At 43.0% G+C, this 16,203-nt stretch overlaps 1 protein-coding gene across 2 annotated transcripts in view; it reads right to left on the bottom strand.

Annotated features, from left to right (window-relative positions):
- Positions 1 to 1,632: 1,632 nt before the first annotated feature.
- The window catches only part of atrn.S (attractin S homeolog), an 86,698-nt gene continuing 72,127 nt past the window's right edge, over positions 1,633 to 16,203 (bottom strand). Inside the window, exons 26-29 of one of the 2 annotated variants that reach the window (XM_018242970.2) lie at positions 15,811 to 15,889; positions 11,567 to 11,674; positions 3,683 to 3,797; positions 1,633 to 2,679 (exon numbers count right to left, since the gene is read on the bottom strand). In XM_018242970.2, coding sequence (XP_018098459.1) covers positions 2,555 to 2,679; positions 3,683 to 3,797; positions 11,567 to 11,674; positions 15,811 to 15,889 — 427 coding nt within the window. In that variant the 3' untranslated portion in view covers positions 1,633 to 2,554. Of the gene's footprint in view, positions 2,680 to 3,682; positions 3,798 to 11,566; positions 11,675 to 15,810; positions 15,890 to 16,203 lie in introns of those variants that run through there. The other variant, XM_041579356.1, reaches the window with a different exon arrangement.

The following is a 16,203-nucleotide window of genomic DNA, read 5'->3' as shown; positions in this document are numbered from 1 at the left end:
CAGGGGCTTTAGGATAGAAACAATAGAGGGGTCTCAGGTAGAACAGTACAGGGGCTTTAGGATATAAACAATAGAGGGGTCTCAGGTAGAACAGTACAGGGGCTTTAGGATATAAACAATAGAGGGGTCTCAGGTAGAACAGTACAGGGGCTTTAGGATATAAACAATAGAGGGGTCTCAGGTAGAACAGTACAGGGGCTTTAGGATAGAAACAATAGAGGGGTCTCAGGTAGAACAGTACAGGGGCTTTAGGATATAAACAATAGAGGGGTCTCAGGTAGAACAGTACAGGGGCTTTAGGATAGAAACAATAGAGGGGTCTCAGGTAGAACAGTACAGGGGCTTTAGGATATAAACAATAGAGGGGTCTCAGGTAGAACAGTACAGGGGCTTTAGGATATAAACAATAGAGGGGTCTCAGGTAGAACAGTACAGGGGCTTTAGGATATAAACAATAGAGGGGTCTCAGGTAGAACAGTACAGGGGCTTTAGGATATAAACAATAGAGGGGTCTCAGGTGGAACAGTACAGGGGCTTTAGGATATAAACAATAGAGGGGTCTCAGGTAGAACAGTACAGGGGCTTTAGGATATAAACAATAGAGGGGTCTCAGGTAGAACAGTACAGGGGCTTTAGGATATAAACAATAGAGATGTCAGGTGTGAACAATACAGAGGATTAGTCTGAATTTGAGGTTTAGACAATGCAGGGACCAGTTAATCTCTGTAGTGATACCTTTTAAATTTTACATATAGTAATCAGACACAGCGTGTGGGGGGCCACAGAAGGGGGGGTCGTGGGCCGCCAGTTGGACAGCCCTGGTCTAGACCTCTGACGTATGGGGAATATTTAATTGTTTCTTATTTCAGTTTGCTGAAGCTTATATTAACTTCATGATAATTCCCCTTTAATATGCAGCATGTCATTATTATGACACAATCCCAACACCATTTCCAGAACAGAGAGACCCATAGAAATCACGTCCCCTATAAAAAAGGTTGAACTAAAACTCCCAGCCCCCAGGACTGACTGAAGGGCCTGTAATTCAAACACAAAACCAGCGGCAGCACTTCCTAATCCCAGAACATAAAGAAAATAAAAGCACTGGGCGGAACTTTAAAGGAGAAACAAACCCTTTACCAAAAAACACCCTACCCTCCACCCCAGGTAGACCCCCTCCGCCCCAGCCTAGCTGCCCCCCAGGAAATGCCCCTAACTTTTTACTTGCCCCTCGGAGCAGAGTCACAGCATCGCAGTTCCTGGCAGCCATCTTCCGGGTCTTCTGTAAGTTGAGATGGAGACCAGCGAAGTGGCGCATGTGCAGGTGGAGCAATTTACCGGTTTGCGACAACCGAGCATGCACCGAAATAGACGGAAATTGCTGAAGCGCCGAAAGAAGACCCGGAAGATGGCTGCCGTGAACTCCGATGCTGTGACTCTGCTTCGAGGGGCAAGTAAAAGGTTAGGGGCATTTCCCAGGGAGCAGGTGGGAGGGGGGTAGGGTTTTTTTTTGGTAAAGGGTTTGTTTCTCCTTTAATCAGCAGACATCTGAGTCCCATCAGGAAGCCGACGCACGTGGTGGGTTCTTTCTTATTATTATGTTTTTAGATAGATTTCTCTATGAAAATAAAATAACATAAAATAATTTACATTTATTTACTGGAATCCGCAATGTGCTCTTAATGGTAAGAAAACATTGCCAGAGTTTGTTGCACTTTCAGTACCACAGCGATACTTATACAATGAGCCCTGGGCTGAGCAACGTCGCGTTTCTTGTCTCATTCCCAAATCGCTCGCTCACCAATCCTCCTCGTCACTTCCTTAATGGACACTCGAATCAGCCACAGTTTACTGAGAGTGTCAGCTCAACAGATCAGTAAAGCACCTCGGAATAAGCCGTGCAGAATCCTTGCTGATCGCTATAAGTTCCGCCCGGAGAAATGAGCGTCCAGTCCGTAAGCACTGGGGAGATTATGATGCACCAAGTCCTCTGTCAAAAGAAACATCACATTTCTTTCCTTCTATTGTGTACTCATGGGCTTCTGTATCAGACTTCCTGTTTTCAGCTTAAACCTCCAGGGCTAGGGCTTGAGCATGCTCAGTTTGCTCCTCTCTCCGTTTGCTCCGGGGAAGTGACCCACGGCTACAGCTTCACAGTTCACAAAAAGATTCATTTTGAACATTCTCATGTCTCAGTACAAAAGTCCACAGTCAGGGCTCGAGGAAGAAGGTCTCTCCGGAGTCCGAGTCGCGTGGTTACAAAACCGCTGAAGAAATGATCCAACCTTATAACCTGAGCTCCACACTATGGGTCTGTACAGTTTATTGAGAGAATAAGTTAAGATTCTTTCTTTTCCTAAAGAAATGGAAAATAGTACATGATAACTCAAACAAGAACAAAAATAAAGGGGAAATAAATGTCGGTAAAAGGGATTCTGGTGAGGAGATCCATGCGCGTCTGCGGAGAGGCTTAACGGTGCCGGCGGATGTCCTTCCATCCCAATAAAACTCCGACGGGTTAATATTTAAATCCCTAGAGTTCGTTGGCCCAATGTCAAATGCAGGTGCTGGGCTGTGCGGGCGGCTGGTGTTTCCGACTTCGCGCCGCTCCCGATTTCTCCTTATAGGCTAAAGGCATCTGTTGGGAGATATCTACCAGAGCGCTGGCCACGGCGAGACCTGGAAGCAACACGGATAAATATAATCAGCAGAAAGGGGACAGGGGTATGCTAATAATTAGAATAAAGGGGAACAGATGCCCCACATTGTAATTGTGACCTGTCCTCTCCTTCATGTCACTTTAAAGGAGGAAAACATTTTAAAATTAAAAAAACAGTAACATTTTTTTTTTTATTTTTTTTGTACATAACGGAAAAAAACCCACCAAGACACATTTAAATTTCATTTCGCAAAGTCTTTATTAAGAAATAACTGAACTATTCTCCACTTGCGCTCCTCTTCAGAAAAGGCGACAGGGCGAAGATCCATTGTGCGGCGCTGGATTTCTCCTCCCTGGCTATCTCCTATAGAAGGCAGGGAGGCAAAATCGGGGGGCGCACGATGGATTGTCGCCCTGTCGCCGTTTCTGAAGAGGAGCACAAGCGGAGGTGGTGTTTTTTTTCAAAATGTACACTAAATTATATTTACTTTTTTTTTATGTTACTGGTCCTTTAAGTAAGCTTTATCATAAAGTTCTATATAAATACACCAGTAAACCCTCAAAGTAATGCTGCTCTGAGTCCTCTGTCAAAAGAAAGACCACATTTCTTTCCTTCTATTGTGTACTCATGGGCTTCTGTATCAGACTTTCTGTTTTCAGCTTAAACCTCCAGGGCTTGGGCTTGAGCATGCTCAGTTTGCTCCTCTCCCCTCCCTGCTGTAATCTGAGCCCAGAGCTATGGGTGAGCAGGGAGAGAATCAGACAGGAAGTGATGTCACACCAAGCTAATATGGCAGCTACTATCCTAAACAGAAAGATCTTCCAGAGCTGTTTACTCAGGTATGGTAAAACATTCTGCAGAATAAATATAGTGTTATAGCTTGCACTATTGTGGCTAATCTATTGGCAATAAACTGCCTCCGTAGCTTTCTTTCTCCTTTAAGAGGCACTTGCTTCCCACTGTTTTATATACAATATATACAGAATATCTCATATAAACTATATCAATACATTTGAACTTACCAGACTGACCCGGAGGTGGAATACCCCCCAAGCCACGAGGAAGTCGTACAAATATCGAGAGAACTGCTGCTTTGTTACCATAACAAGGTTCCAAGGCTATAGGTTTCGGGACAGTCTGAAGGAAGAAAAAATACACTGGTAAATATAGGAGTTCACATATTTATAAATTATTATGATATAATGTAGAGGGTACATTACCCCTTATAATACATGAGTGATACTCAGAGTTCCCTGTATAACTCAGCCTGCAGCCTTGTGCCTTTATATGGTCACAGAACAACCCCTCAGTGACTTCTCATATCCTTATCATTTACAGTAGGGGGTACATTATCCCTTATAATACATGAGTGATACTCAGAGTACCCTGTATAACTCAGCCTGCAGCCTTGTGCCTTTATATGGTCACAGAACAACCCCTCAGTGACTTCTAATATCCTTATCATTTACAGTAGGGGGTACATTATCCCTTATAATACATGAGTGATACTCAGAGTTCCCTGTATAACTCAGCCTGCAGCCTTGTGCCTTTATATGGTCACAGAACAACCCCTCAGTGACTTCTAATATCCTTATCATTTACAGTAGGGGGTACATTATCCCTTATAATACATGAGTGATACTCAGAGTTCCCTGTATAACTCAGCCTGCAGCCTTGTGCCTTTATATGGTCACAGGACAACCCCTCAGTGACTTCTAATATCCTTATCATTTACAGTAGGGGGTACATTATCCCTTATAATACACGAGTGATACTCAGAGTTCCCTGTATAACTCAGCCTGCAGCCTTGTGTCTTTATATGGTCACAGAACAACCCCTCAGTGACTTCTAATATCCTTATCATTTACAGTAGGGGGTACATTATCCCTTATAATACATGAGTGATACTCAGAGTTCCCTGTATAACTCAGCCTGCAGCCTTGTGCCTTTATATGGTCACAGAACAACCCCTCAGTGACTTCTAATATCCTTATCATTTACAGTAGGGGGTACATTATCCCTTATAATACATGAGTGATACTCAGAGTTCCCTGTATAACTCAGCCTGCGGCCTTGTGCCTTTATATGGTCACAGAACAACCCCTCAGTGACTTCTAATATCCTTATCATTTACAGTAGGGGGTACATTATCCCTTATAATACATGAGTGATACTCAGAGTTCCCTGTATAACACAGTCACATAGTCGGAGCTATCACTGCACTGCTCGGTGCAACCTATCATTATTATGTCCTGGAAGATATTTCCCTCTTGCTACAATTAATAAAGAATAAACGCCGGTGCAAGTTGGGGCTGGAACAGGATTTGCGCCATTGAACTATTTAAAGGTTTAATGGAAAAGTAAATGTCGGGGAGATAAATCCAGCACATAAAGGTTTATGGCTTCTATTAGAACAACATATTCCTATTAATGAATTAACATTCAGCGAGATGCAAATGAGGCTTTTATGGCAGAGAAAACATAAACCGGGGGCTCGGGTTGTTTTTGTGTCTGTTCTGTATTTTATTCCGAATAACAGCCGGATATTTAGAGGGACACGTCTCCTGCTCCGACACAGCGGCCAAATCCGCAATCATTTATTGGTGCTTAATCTCCCGGTCGTATAGATTTACAAGTAGTGAAATATTTTGCACATTTCAGGTGCAGATGGGAGTGTATTTGCCTAAAAGAAACGGATTGAAGTAGTAGTAGGAGCAGGTGCTGGAGTGCAAAGGAGCACAAAATAATGTGCGTTAACCTGCCATCAACACAGACCCTGCACCTACCCCAAAAGTGCAAAGGGGCAACTCTTGTACCCATTGTTATTTTATTAGAACATCAGGTCCCTGTACCCTATGCCCAAGGCCTCCCTCTCCTTATTCTCGTGTATAACACAAAAACCAGGGGCCACACAGACACCCCCTTGTAGTGTAGCCACTGCCAACCTGAGCTGCAGTTGAACCATCAGGAGGGCATCGGGATGGGCACAGTTTAGCTGCTCTAACTGCCACTTTTATGTGACAGCGGAAGAGATATGTACCATGTCAGATGCCAGTGCAATGAGAATGGGGCTTAAAGGAAAACTAAATTCTAAAAATTATTATGGCTAAAAATGTCCTATTTTATATAGTGAACTTATTGCACGAGGCTAAAGTTTGAGCTTGTCAATAGCAGCAATGATCCAGGACTTCAAACTTGTCACAGGGGGTCACCATCTTGGAAAGTGTTTGTGACACTCACATGCTCAGTGGGCTCTGATTGGCTGTTGAGAAGCTAAGCTTAGGGCTCGTCACTAATTATCCAGCAGAAAATGAGCTTCCCTGGCTGTAATATAAGCTGATGCTACAGGTTTGCTGATTATTCAATTCTGATGCTAATTGCACTGGTTTCTGTGCTGCCATGTAGTAATTATGTGTATTAATTACTAATCAGCCTTATATTGTGACATTTCTATTCTATGTGTACTGTATATTGTGAGTGGCTCCCTAAGCTCAGTAAGTGACAGCAGCACAGAGCATGTGAATCAGTGAATCAGCAGAAAAGAAGATGGGGAGCTACTGGGGCATCTTTGGAGACACAGATCTTTACTGTTAAAGGGCTGTGGTTGCCTTGGGCTCGTAACTACCTACTTCTTTAGTTAGGCTTTAGTTCTCCTTTAATGCAGGCACTGTGTGTGGCCAGACAGTTGATAAGAATTGGAATGACTTTGCCACCTTGTGCCGCAGAACAAACACCGGCCTAATAACCTGCTGCAGATCATTGGAACAGATTGTATATCTACATCCTAAACTAAATCCTTTAATTAGAAAACAGAAATGTCTCAGTCAGGTATTGTAAGGATATTAATGAGGCATCAGCCAAATCCCTTGTATCTGCCTTTATAAGGCTCTTGTCTGGTCTGTCATTCTATAAACTTCTCTCCAAAAATCCCAAATACACTCCTTGCCCTAAACTGAAACCAAATCTGACTGCCTGTAATTTAACTCAAAAGTAGCCAATTTAGAATGAGCCTGACTGCTTCTTAGCTATGAGGAAAGACTGGCCAAATTGGGGATGTTCACTCTGGAGAAGAGGCGCTTAAGGGGTGATATGATAACTATGTATAAATATATAAGGGGATCATATAATAATCTCTCTAATGATTTATTTACCAGTAGGTCTTTCCAGCTGACACAAGGTCACCCATTCCGATTAGAAGAAAAGAGGTTCCAGCTAAATATTCGGAAGGGGTTTTTTACAGTGAGAGCTGTGAAGATGTGGAATTGTCTCCCTGAATCAGTGGTACAGGCTGATACATTAGATAGCTTTAAGAAGGGGTTGGATGGCTTTTTAGCAAGTGAGGGAATACAGGGTTATGGGAAATAGCTCATAGTACAAGTTGATCCAGGGACTAGTCCGATTGCCATTTTGGAGTCAGGAAGGAATTTTTCCCCCTCTAAGGCAAATTGGAGAGACTTCAGATGGGTTTTTTGCCTTCCTCTGGATCAACTGGCAGATAGGTAGTTAATAAACAAAAAAAAAAAAAAAAAGGTTGAACTCGATGGACATGTGTCTTTTTTCAACCTTACTTACTATGTTACTATGTTTGTGGCAAAAAATAATTAAATATAGCTAAAATCTCAGCTGCCATAAAGCAGGACAGGACTGCTGCTTACAATGGGGATCAGATAGGATCTGTGCAGTCACTGGGACAGAATGTTCTGTTATACAGATAGCTAGAATCTCAGCTGCCATAAAGCAGGACAGGACTGCTGCTTACAATGGGGATCAGATAGGATCTGTGCAGCCACTGGGACAGAATGTTCTGTTATACAGATAGCTAGAATCTCAGCTGCCATAAAGCAGGACAGGACTGCTGGTTACAATGGGGATCAGATAGGATCTGTGCAGCCACTGGGACAGAATGTTCTGTTATACAGATAGCTAGAATCTCAGCTGCCATAAAGCAGGACAGGACTGCTGCTTACAATAGGGATCAGATAGGATCTGTGCAGCCACTGGGACAGAATGTTCTGTTATACAGATAGCTAGAATCTCAGCTGCCATAAAGCAGGACAGGACTGCTGGTTACAATGGGGATCAGATAGGATCTGTGCAGCCACTGGGACAGAATGCTCTGTTATACAGATAGCTATAATCTCAGCTGCCATAAAGCAGGACAGGACTGCTGCTTACAATGGGGATCAGATAGGATCTGTGCAGTCACTGGGACAGAATGTTCTGTTATACAGATAGCTAGAATCTCAGCTGCCATAAAGCAGGACAGGACTGCTGCTTACAATGGGGATCAGATAGGATCTGTGCAGCCACTGGGACAGAATGTTCTGTTATACAGATAGCTAGAATCTCAGCTGCCATAAAGCAGGACAGGACTGCTGCTTACAATGGGGATCAGATCGGATGTGTGAGAATTAATGTTAGTTACTAAAGCAAATAAATGAGAAATAAGAATGTTCCACATAAGAGTGCTGCAGAGGGTGAGTATAGGGAGGGTTACACGGTTACATCTGTAAATGGACCTTAAGTGGAAATAAAATGTGGATGGAAGAAAAGAAAAAGGTAAATAAAAAAGCAAATGGAAATAGAGAAAAGACAATGGTATAAAAGTAGTAAAATAGTTTGAGGGAGAAATTGCTGCAGCCATGAAATGTGCAGAAGAGCCGGCTCAGCAATGTTCCTGACGGGGTGAATTAGTGACTTAAGGGAAACAAATGTGCAGCTCAGAAATGCCTTAAATTCACTCCAAATATCCTCAGTCTGACACGAGGGAATGGAAGGGCCCCCCACTGAGCCTCCTCTCAGAGATAACCATCTCCTGCGCCCCACTTAGCCCCGACAGCAGCACTTTCCCACTCTCCTGAAGAGCTTTCACTCTATCCCAGACTGGAAACATCTTAAAGGGAAACTTAACCCCCTCTATCAATATGCAGAGCTCATTCATCTTCTCTTTATGATTCTACAGCCCCTTACATTGCTATGATATCATCAACTGATGTCATACAGACCACATAGAGAGTTAAGGTGGCCATAGATGTAACAATTATGATCTTTCTTAGAAAAGATGTTTCCAAGAAAGATTGTTCGTTTCAATACACACATGTAGAGCTGAATCGTCAGATATACAGGTAGATGTACGGGAATACAATATAATTCTACCTGTATCTGATGATTCAGCACTAACAATGGCCGATGTTTGGGTCCCTTCAAAGGCACCCGATCAAAATTTTCTGTCCAGCCCGATCAACGAGCCGACCGATATCCAAGTCTTCTGCCGATATCGGTCAGCTCTTTTTCTACAACATACGCAACGAATATCGGACGAAAATACGTTTCGTACGATATTATCTGTGCGTCTATGGCCACCTTAAGCTGACTTCTTCAGCTTCCCCCACTTGTCTCCCCAAAATCATCATCATCATCATCATCTTATGCATCTTATGCTACTTACTTTCTTACTGTTCTCTTTGCGCCACCTACCCGGCAGTGCAAAGACAGAAGGATCACACACACCAGCGGGTAACCATTGCCCAGTGTATCCAATACTTCTCTGTATATTTGTATTTATACATATGGGAGGAGGAGGTGCCATATTGATTCCCTTAGACAGTACAGTATGAGGGTATAGCTTATTGTGTGCCCAGAACATTCCTTCTCTGTATATTTGTATTTATACATATGGGAGGAGGTGCCCTATTGATTCCCATAGACAGTACAGTATGAGGGTATAGCTTATTGTGTGCCCAGAACATTCCTTCTCTGTATATTTGTATTTATACATATGGGAGGAGGAGATGCCATATTGATTCCCTTAGACAGTACAGCATGAGGGTATAGCTTATTGTGTGCCCAGAACATTCCTTCTCTGTATATTTGTATTTATACATATGGGAGGAGGAGGTGCCATATTGATTCCCTTAGACAGTACAGTATGAGGGTATAGCTTATTGTGTGCCCAGAACATTCCTTCTCTGTATATTTGTATTTATACATATGGGAGGAGGAGGTGCCATATTGATTCCCTTAGACAGTACAGTATGAGGGTATAGCTTATTGTGTGCCCAGAACATTCCTTCTCTGTATATTTGTATTTATACATATGGGAGGAGGAGGTGCCATATTGATTCCCTTAGACAGTACAGTATGAGGGTATAGCTTATTGTGTGCCCAGAACATTCCTTCTCTGTATATTTGTATTTATACATATGGGAGGAGGTGCCCTATTGATTCCCATAGACAGTACAGTATGAGGGTATAGCTTATTGTGTGCCCATAACTGCGCCCCACTACACACCCATTATAAGACTAATACCAGGAATTAATGTAGAATCGTTAGCTGCCCCTGAAGGAGATGAATTCCTGGGAAATGAGGAACATTCCCACTGAATTTCATGTTACTTGTCCTTTCCACCACTGGACAGGAGAAACATTTCCCGTTTGCTTCACATTGGCTTTAAGGAGAACCAAACCCTTTTTATTAAAATCCCCTACTACACTACATAGACCCGCCTCCCTGCTCCTCCCACCAGCCCCTAAGCCTTTACTTACCCCTCATTGCAGATTCAGGGCATCGGAGTTCACAGGCGCCATCTTCTTCTCTTCGCTAATATTCGCTTCAGCAATTTCTGTGGCTTTCGGCGCATGCGCAGTTGTTTGGGACCTGCAGATTGCAGCAATTGCGCATGCGCCGACACACCGCTCTCTTCCCAAAGATTATCGAAGAGAAGAAGGTGGCGCCTGTGAACTCCAATGCCCTGAAACTACAACGAGGGGTAAGTAAAGAGTTAGGGGTAAGACCTTGTTTTGGGGGAGCAGGGAGGGGGGTCTATGTAGGGTAGGGATTTTAATATAAAGGGTTTAGTTCTCCTTTAATGAGAGGGGACATAGCAGTGTAATTAACAAAACCCCGAAAACTAAGAGAAAAGTTGCTAAGAACTTATTAGTCTGTAATATCCCAAGAGTTACAAGCGTTGTTTGCCTTTAAATTAACTGTTAGTGTGATGTAGAGAGTGATATTCTGAGACAATTTGCAATTGGTCTTCACAATATTCTGTAGTATCGTGAAGACCAACTGCAAATTGTCTCAGAATTTCACTCAGACCCCCCATTTAAAAGCTGGAAAGAGTCAGCAGAAGAGGGAAAAATTGAAGACCAACTGAAAAGTTGCTTAGAATAACCCATTCTATAATACATAAAATTTTGACTCAAAGGAGAACCACCCCTTTTATAAAAAGGCAGATATTGCGCTGAAAGGGCAAGAGCAAAAATATTAATAAAAGTAGAAAAAAAATCTGGCCTTTTATTAATACAGAATATTGCTGCATTTAAAAATGGTGGCTTCCACACCATCCTGAACTTTTCTGGCTTCTCACAGCATCAGCCATCACTCCCTGAAACCCCGCCCACTTGCTGCAATCCCCACCCTTTTTGATCAAATGATGTGGACCACTTTATAATCAGGATAGAAGGCTGTGGATCAGAAGCTTGCTGTAGGGTTAGGTAGTAGTGAATTTTGTCGACAAGCCCAACTGGCACTTTTATAGACCCGCCCCCGACCTGCAGGAAGCCACAAAAGGGGGCGGGCCAGACACACTTGTATAAATAGTGACTGTCGGAAGCAGAATTCAGCGCAGTAAGGTCACTCAACAGACACCTGCCAGCGACCCGCAAACAGTGTGCCAAAGTCAAGCCCAACCGGCCCGCATCGGACATGGCTACTGGGTCACTCACACATCACTAGTAGGTAGGTGACTATACAAGCCCCACTGATGCAGCTCTGAGGTCCACAGTCACATAGCTATTGGCTGGCATACACAATGCACCCACACAGCAACACCCAGGGCAATAGAGAGAAGCTCTACCTACAGGCTCCGGATGCCCATCACACAGACTGCAGGAACATCGCTCACCTTTATACTCCCTCCAATCAGATCAGGGGGCTCCTCCTCTGTTTCCAAGGCAACGTTGACGGACGCAAAAGGTCGGCTGGCCATCTGCTGCATCTCCCGGATGAGTTGCTGATAAATAAACAGACAATGGAAATATCAGTTACTTGATACGGACGTGAAAGGAAAAAAGGCAAAGTAAAGCAATCTGATGTCTCTAACTGGCGGCATATGACATTTGCTCCCGGGCACAGGAAGGACAAGGATATTGGGTTTGTTGTGTGCTTGTGTACTTCTATCTATATGTGCACTACTGGTTCTGACTCCTGGAACAATGTAGCACTACCTAGCTCATATGTACAGATATCTAATGAATGTGTAATGGAAAATTCCCCCTTAAAAATGTGTGATCATAAGGTAAACAGAAGCCCTCAGTAGGACGGGATCCATAAAAAAAGACGAATAGAATGAAGGCAAATGCAAACAGACTAGAGGGGCCCCTGTGGCCCTTTATAGCGAGTGGAAGTGGCTTATCTTTGCCCTGCACCTTGGAATGGCTCTAAAGTGCGGTTAGGAAATGTCCCTAAAAGGCTACAAAGAAGCATTGAAAAATCATTAAATGGCAGAGATATTCAAGCCTGCCGCAGCCAAAACCCAGAGACTCCCCCTGCCTCAGAGGAGAGAAATCTGCATTTCAAGGTTTAAAAAAAAAACTACCCTGGGCACTGGTTCTCTGAGGATTGTGGGAGATGTAGTTTGTTGAGAGTTGGAAAGCTGAATGTGGTGTCAGTGAGACCCATTGTAGAAGAGGGCTCTATAACCCACTGCTGAAACAAAAAAAAAAAAAAAACTATATACCCAAAATGAATACTTGAGAAACAGATAGTTTTTATCAAATTAAGTGACATATTAAAGATTCTTATAAAAATGGAATATATATTTAAGTACATATTGCCCTTTTACATCTCTTGCCTTGAACCACCATTTCATGATGGTCTGTGTGCTGCCTCAGAGATCACCTGACCAGAAATACTGCAGCACTAACTGTAACAGGAAGCGATCACCTGACCAGAAATACTGCAGCTCTAACTGTAAAAGGAAGAGATCACCTGACCAGAAATACTGCAGCTCTAACTGTAACAGGAAGAGATCACCTGACCAGAAATACTGCAGCTCTAACTGTAACAGGAAGAGATCACCTGACCAGAAATACTGCAGCTCTAACTGTAACAGGAAAAGATCACCTGACCAGAAATACTGCAGCTCTAACTGTAACAGGAAGAGATCACCTGACCAGAAATACTGCAGCTCTAACTGTAACAGGAAGAGATCACCTGACCAGAAATACTGCAGCTCTAACTGTAACAGGAAGAGATCACCTGACCAGAAATACTGCAGCTCTAACTGTAACAGGAAGAGATCACCTGACCAGAAATACTGCAGCTCTAACTGTAACAGAAGAGATCACCTGACCAGAAATACTGCAGCTCTAACTGTAACAGGAAAAGATCACCTGACCAGAAATACTGCAGCTCTAACTGTAACAGGAAGAGATCACCTGACCAGAAATACTGCAGCTCTAACTGTAACAGGAAGAGATCACCTGACCAGAAATACTGCAGCTCTAACTGTAACAGGAAGAGATCACCTGACCAGAAATACTGCAGCTCTAACTGTAACAGGAAAAGATCACCTGACCAGAAATACTGCAGCTCTAACTGTAACAGGAAGAGATCACCTGACCAGAAATACTGCAGCTCTAACTGTAACAGGAAGAGATCACCTGACCAGAAATACTGCAGCTGTAACAGGAAGAGATCACCTGACCAGAAATACTGCAGCTCTAACTGTAACAGGAAGAAGCGTTGAAGCAAAAGACACAACTCTGTCTGTTAATTGGCTCATGTGACCTAACATGTTTGTTTGTTTTTATGCACCGTGAATCCTATGATCCCAGGGGGCGGCCCTTATTTTTTTAAAATGGCACATACTACTAGAAATGTCTGTTATTATGAAAATGGTTTATTTACACGAAGCAGGGTTTTAAATATGAGCTGTTTTATGCAATATCTTTTTATAGAGACCTACAATCACAGGTTCCAAGGGAGTTATTACTGAAATGTGTCAGGTTTGGTTTTTTTACAGCAACAAATCAACTATTTTTTTTAAACTCAGAGTTTAGCTATGGTTGAGTTAAGCACTTTATGTTTCAGGGAGGGGTGTTACCTGTGCCCAATCTTCCAAATGTGCTTTTTCTACACACAAAGCAGCTCCCACATGTTACAGGAGAGCTAATTATGGCCATGAGACTAAAGGCAGCCATGTTTACTATAGAGAGAACACTTTACATGTAATGTACAATCATATAAATAGGCAGAGATGAACACAGACCCTTCCACCCAAATTACCAGTCAGCCTTAAATAAAATTCCAGGCACCCAATGACGGAACAACTGCGCCACCTACAGGCTCATTTTAGCACCAACACTGGATCTGTGTTCTGCAGGGCTGTATGTGGAATTCATGGATTTTATTATTCGCTTGATGGTTTGTAGGACAGGGTCTTATTTTTCCCAAATGGGAGTTTTTTTATCAATCCATACCTGAGATTATAAAGTAAATCCCATACAAGCCAATCCAAAAAAAAAAAAAAAAAATATATATATATATATATATATATATATATATACACACACACACACTAGGCAATGAGTGTGGCCCTGCAAGGCTGCCTAGTTCAGTTCTAATGAGTGTGGCCCTGCAAGGCTTCCTAGTTCAGTTCTAATGAGTGTGGCCCTGCAAGGCTTCCTAGTTCAGTTCTAATGAGTGTGGCCCTGCAAGGCTTCCTAGTTCAGTTCTAATGAGTGTGGCCCTGCAAGGCTTCCTAGTTCAGTTCTGAGTGTGGCCCTGCAAGGCTTCCTAGTTCAGTTCGAAACTACAACTTTCCGTGGGCTGCTGGGAGTTGTAGTTTGGGCTCCCTGATCTCAGAGTCAGAGGGAAGCGAGCGATGAATGGAAGTGGCTCACCCTCCCACAAAGGGCATGAGGTGCCCGGAGCAGAGTCGAGACATTTAGCAACTTTCAGAGTAAAATGTCACTTGTTATGAATCTCTCAAGAGCCGAATGTGGAAATAATGATTAGAGACAAAATATTTATGAGATGGAACATTCCCCGGCTGCTGAGGGTCACAGGGGCATTGGCTGGAGATCATTTTTGGCCAGCGGCAGGTTGGTGACTCGACCGGAGGTTTTGGGAACCTTCCATATGTTGCAGTATCTCCTGTCTCCTAAATCAACATATTATCCATGTCTGCTCTGAAACACGGAGGCCAATACTGGTCCCTGCAAGAGCCATTAACATAAAACAATATGAATTATGTATTAAGCTTTCATTTAGCATAATGCCTCCAGGTCAATAAGTGCTACAATTAAACGCTGCCCGTCAGTCTCCTAAAATGAACAAGGGATTGTTCCCAAGGAAACAGAAGTGCAATAAAAAATTGACTGACGTCACAATCACTATCCCTCCTAAGCAGAGAGGCTGCACTTGCCATTAGTCATGTGACGTCTACTTCCTTCTCGTAAGAGGGGGTGAAAATATATATATATAATAGTAAAAAATCCAGAAGCACTAAAAAAGGTGGTGTAATGACTTTATATGTGATAGGGCAGTTATCCTTATGTCATGACTCTATATTCTGTATATTGTGAGCAGGTAAATGAGTTCAGGTAAGTGACCGCAGCCAAGAGCATGTGCAGTAAATGAGCAGAAGATGGGGAGCTACTGTGAGCAATGGAGGTGATAATTGCATCATAAAGCTGGCCTATGGACACCAGCCAATAGATATCATCCAAATATTCAGGTCAAGGACACAATACATAGGCCCATGTACAGCCAAGCTCTATTCCCCTCTCTCCAAACTGCAATTAAAAGGTTTAATTTAGGGGTGAGGGAGCCCAATAAGCAGATTAAATGAATTGTCCCCCTTCCATGCTACAGCTGCTTCAAGCCCTTGAGTAAAGGCTCATGCAGTTATTTAGTGCTCAAGCCCCGCGGCTTTGCCAAAATACGGACAAAAATTCCATTGAAGCCCTTTCATCTCACATGAGGGGAGTTGAAGTTCAACGGCTGAGCAGAGACTAACCAAGGTCTCCTTAGGAAAGGTCAGGTAGAACAAAGATAAAAAAGCGGCAGTTCTACAGGTGTAGCTGAACTACAAATTCCAGTACCACAAGGCAACAATATTTGGAAGAAGAGCCTGAACTGTACCTCCCTGCGTCTTGAAGCCCAACAGCTCTGCTTAATTTTCCACACGACGGCCGCCACGAGGAGCAGAGAGAGGAAACAGCTGGGGGAGAAAGAGAATCGCAGTAAGAATAGGAATATTGGGCACATGTAGCTGAGAACCATCAGCGATTTAATTCTCCTTATTAGCGGATAGGCCGACTGTCAGTCCTAGACTTAACCCTAATTCTTCCTCACTCTGAATGGGAACATGAGATGAGGTGCCGGAGTGGATCATTATCAGCCTCATAACACAGAGATAGATGGTCTCTATGCTTCTATATATCTTATATTTCTTATATATATTATATCTTATCAAAGGCTATTGTGATACTAAGCTCTATAGTTAGTATAGATATGGGTATATATCATTTATGT

This window comes from Xenopus laevis, chromosome 1S (assembly GCF_017654675.1).
Source record: "Xenopus laevis strain J_2021 chromosome 1S, Xenopus_laevis_v10.1, whole genome shotgun sequence".
NCBI lineage: Eukaryota > Metazoa > Chordata > Amphibia > Anura > Pipidae > Xenopus > Xenopus laevis.
Note: the sequence above shows the minus strand (reverse complement) of the source record. Positions and strands in the feature narration are given on the sequence as shown.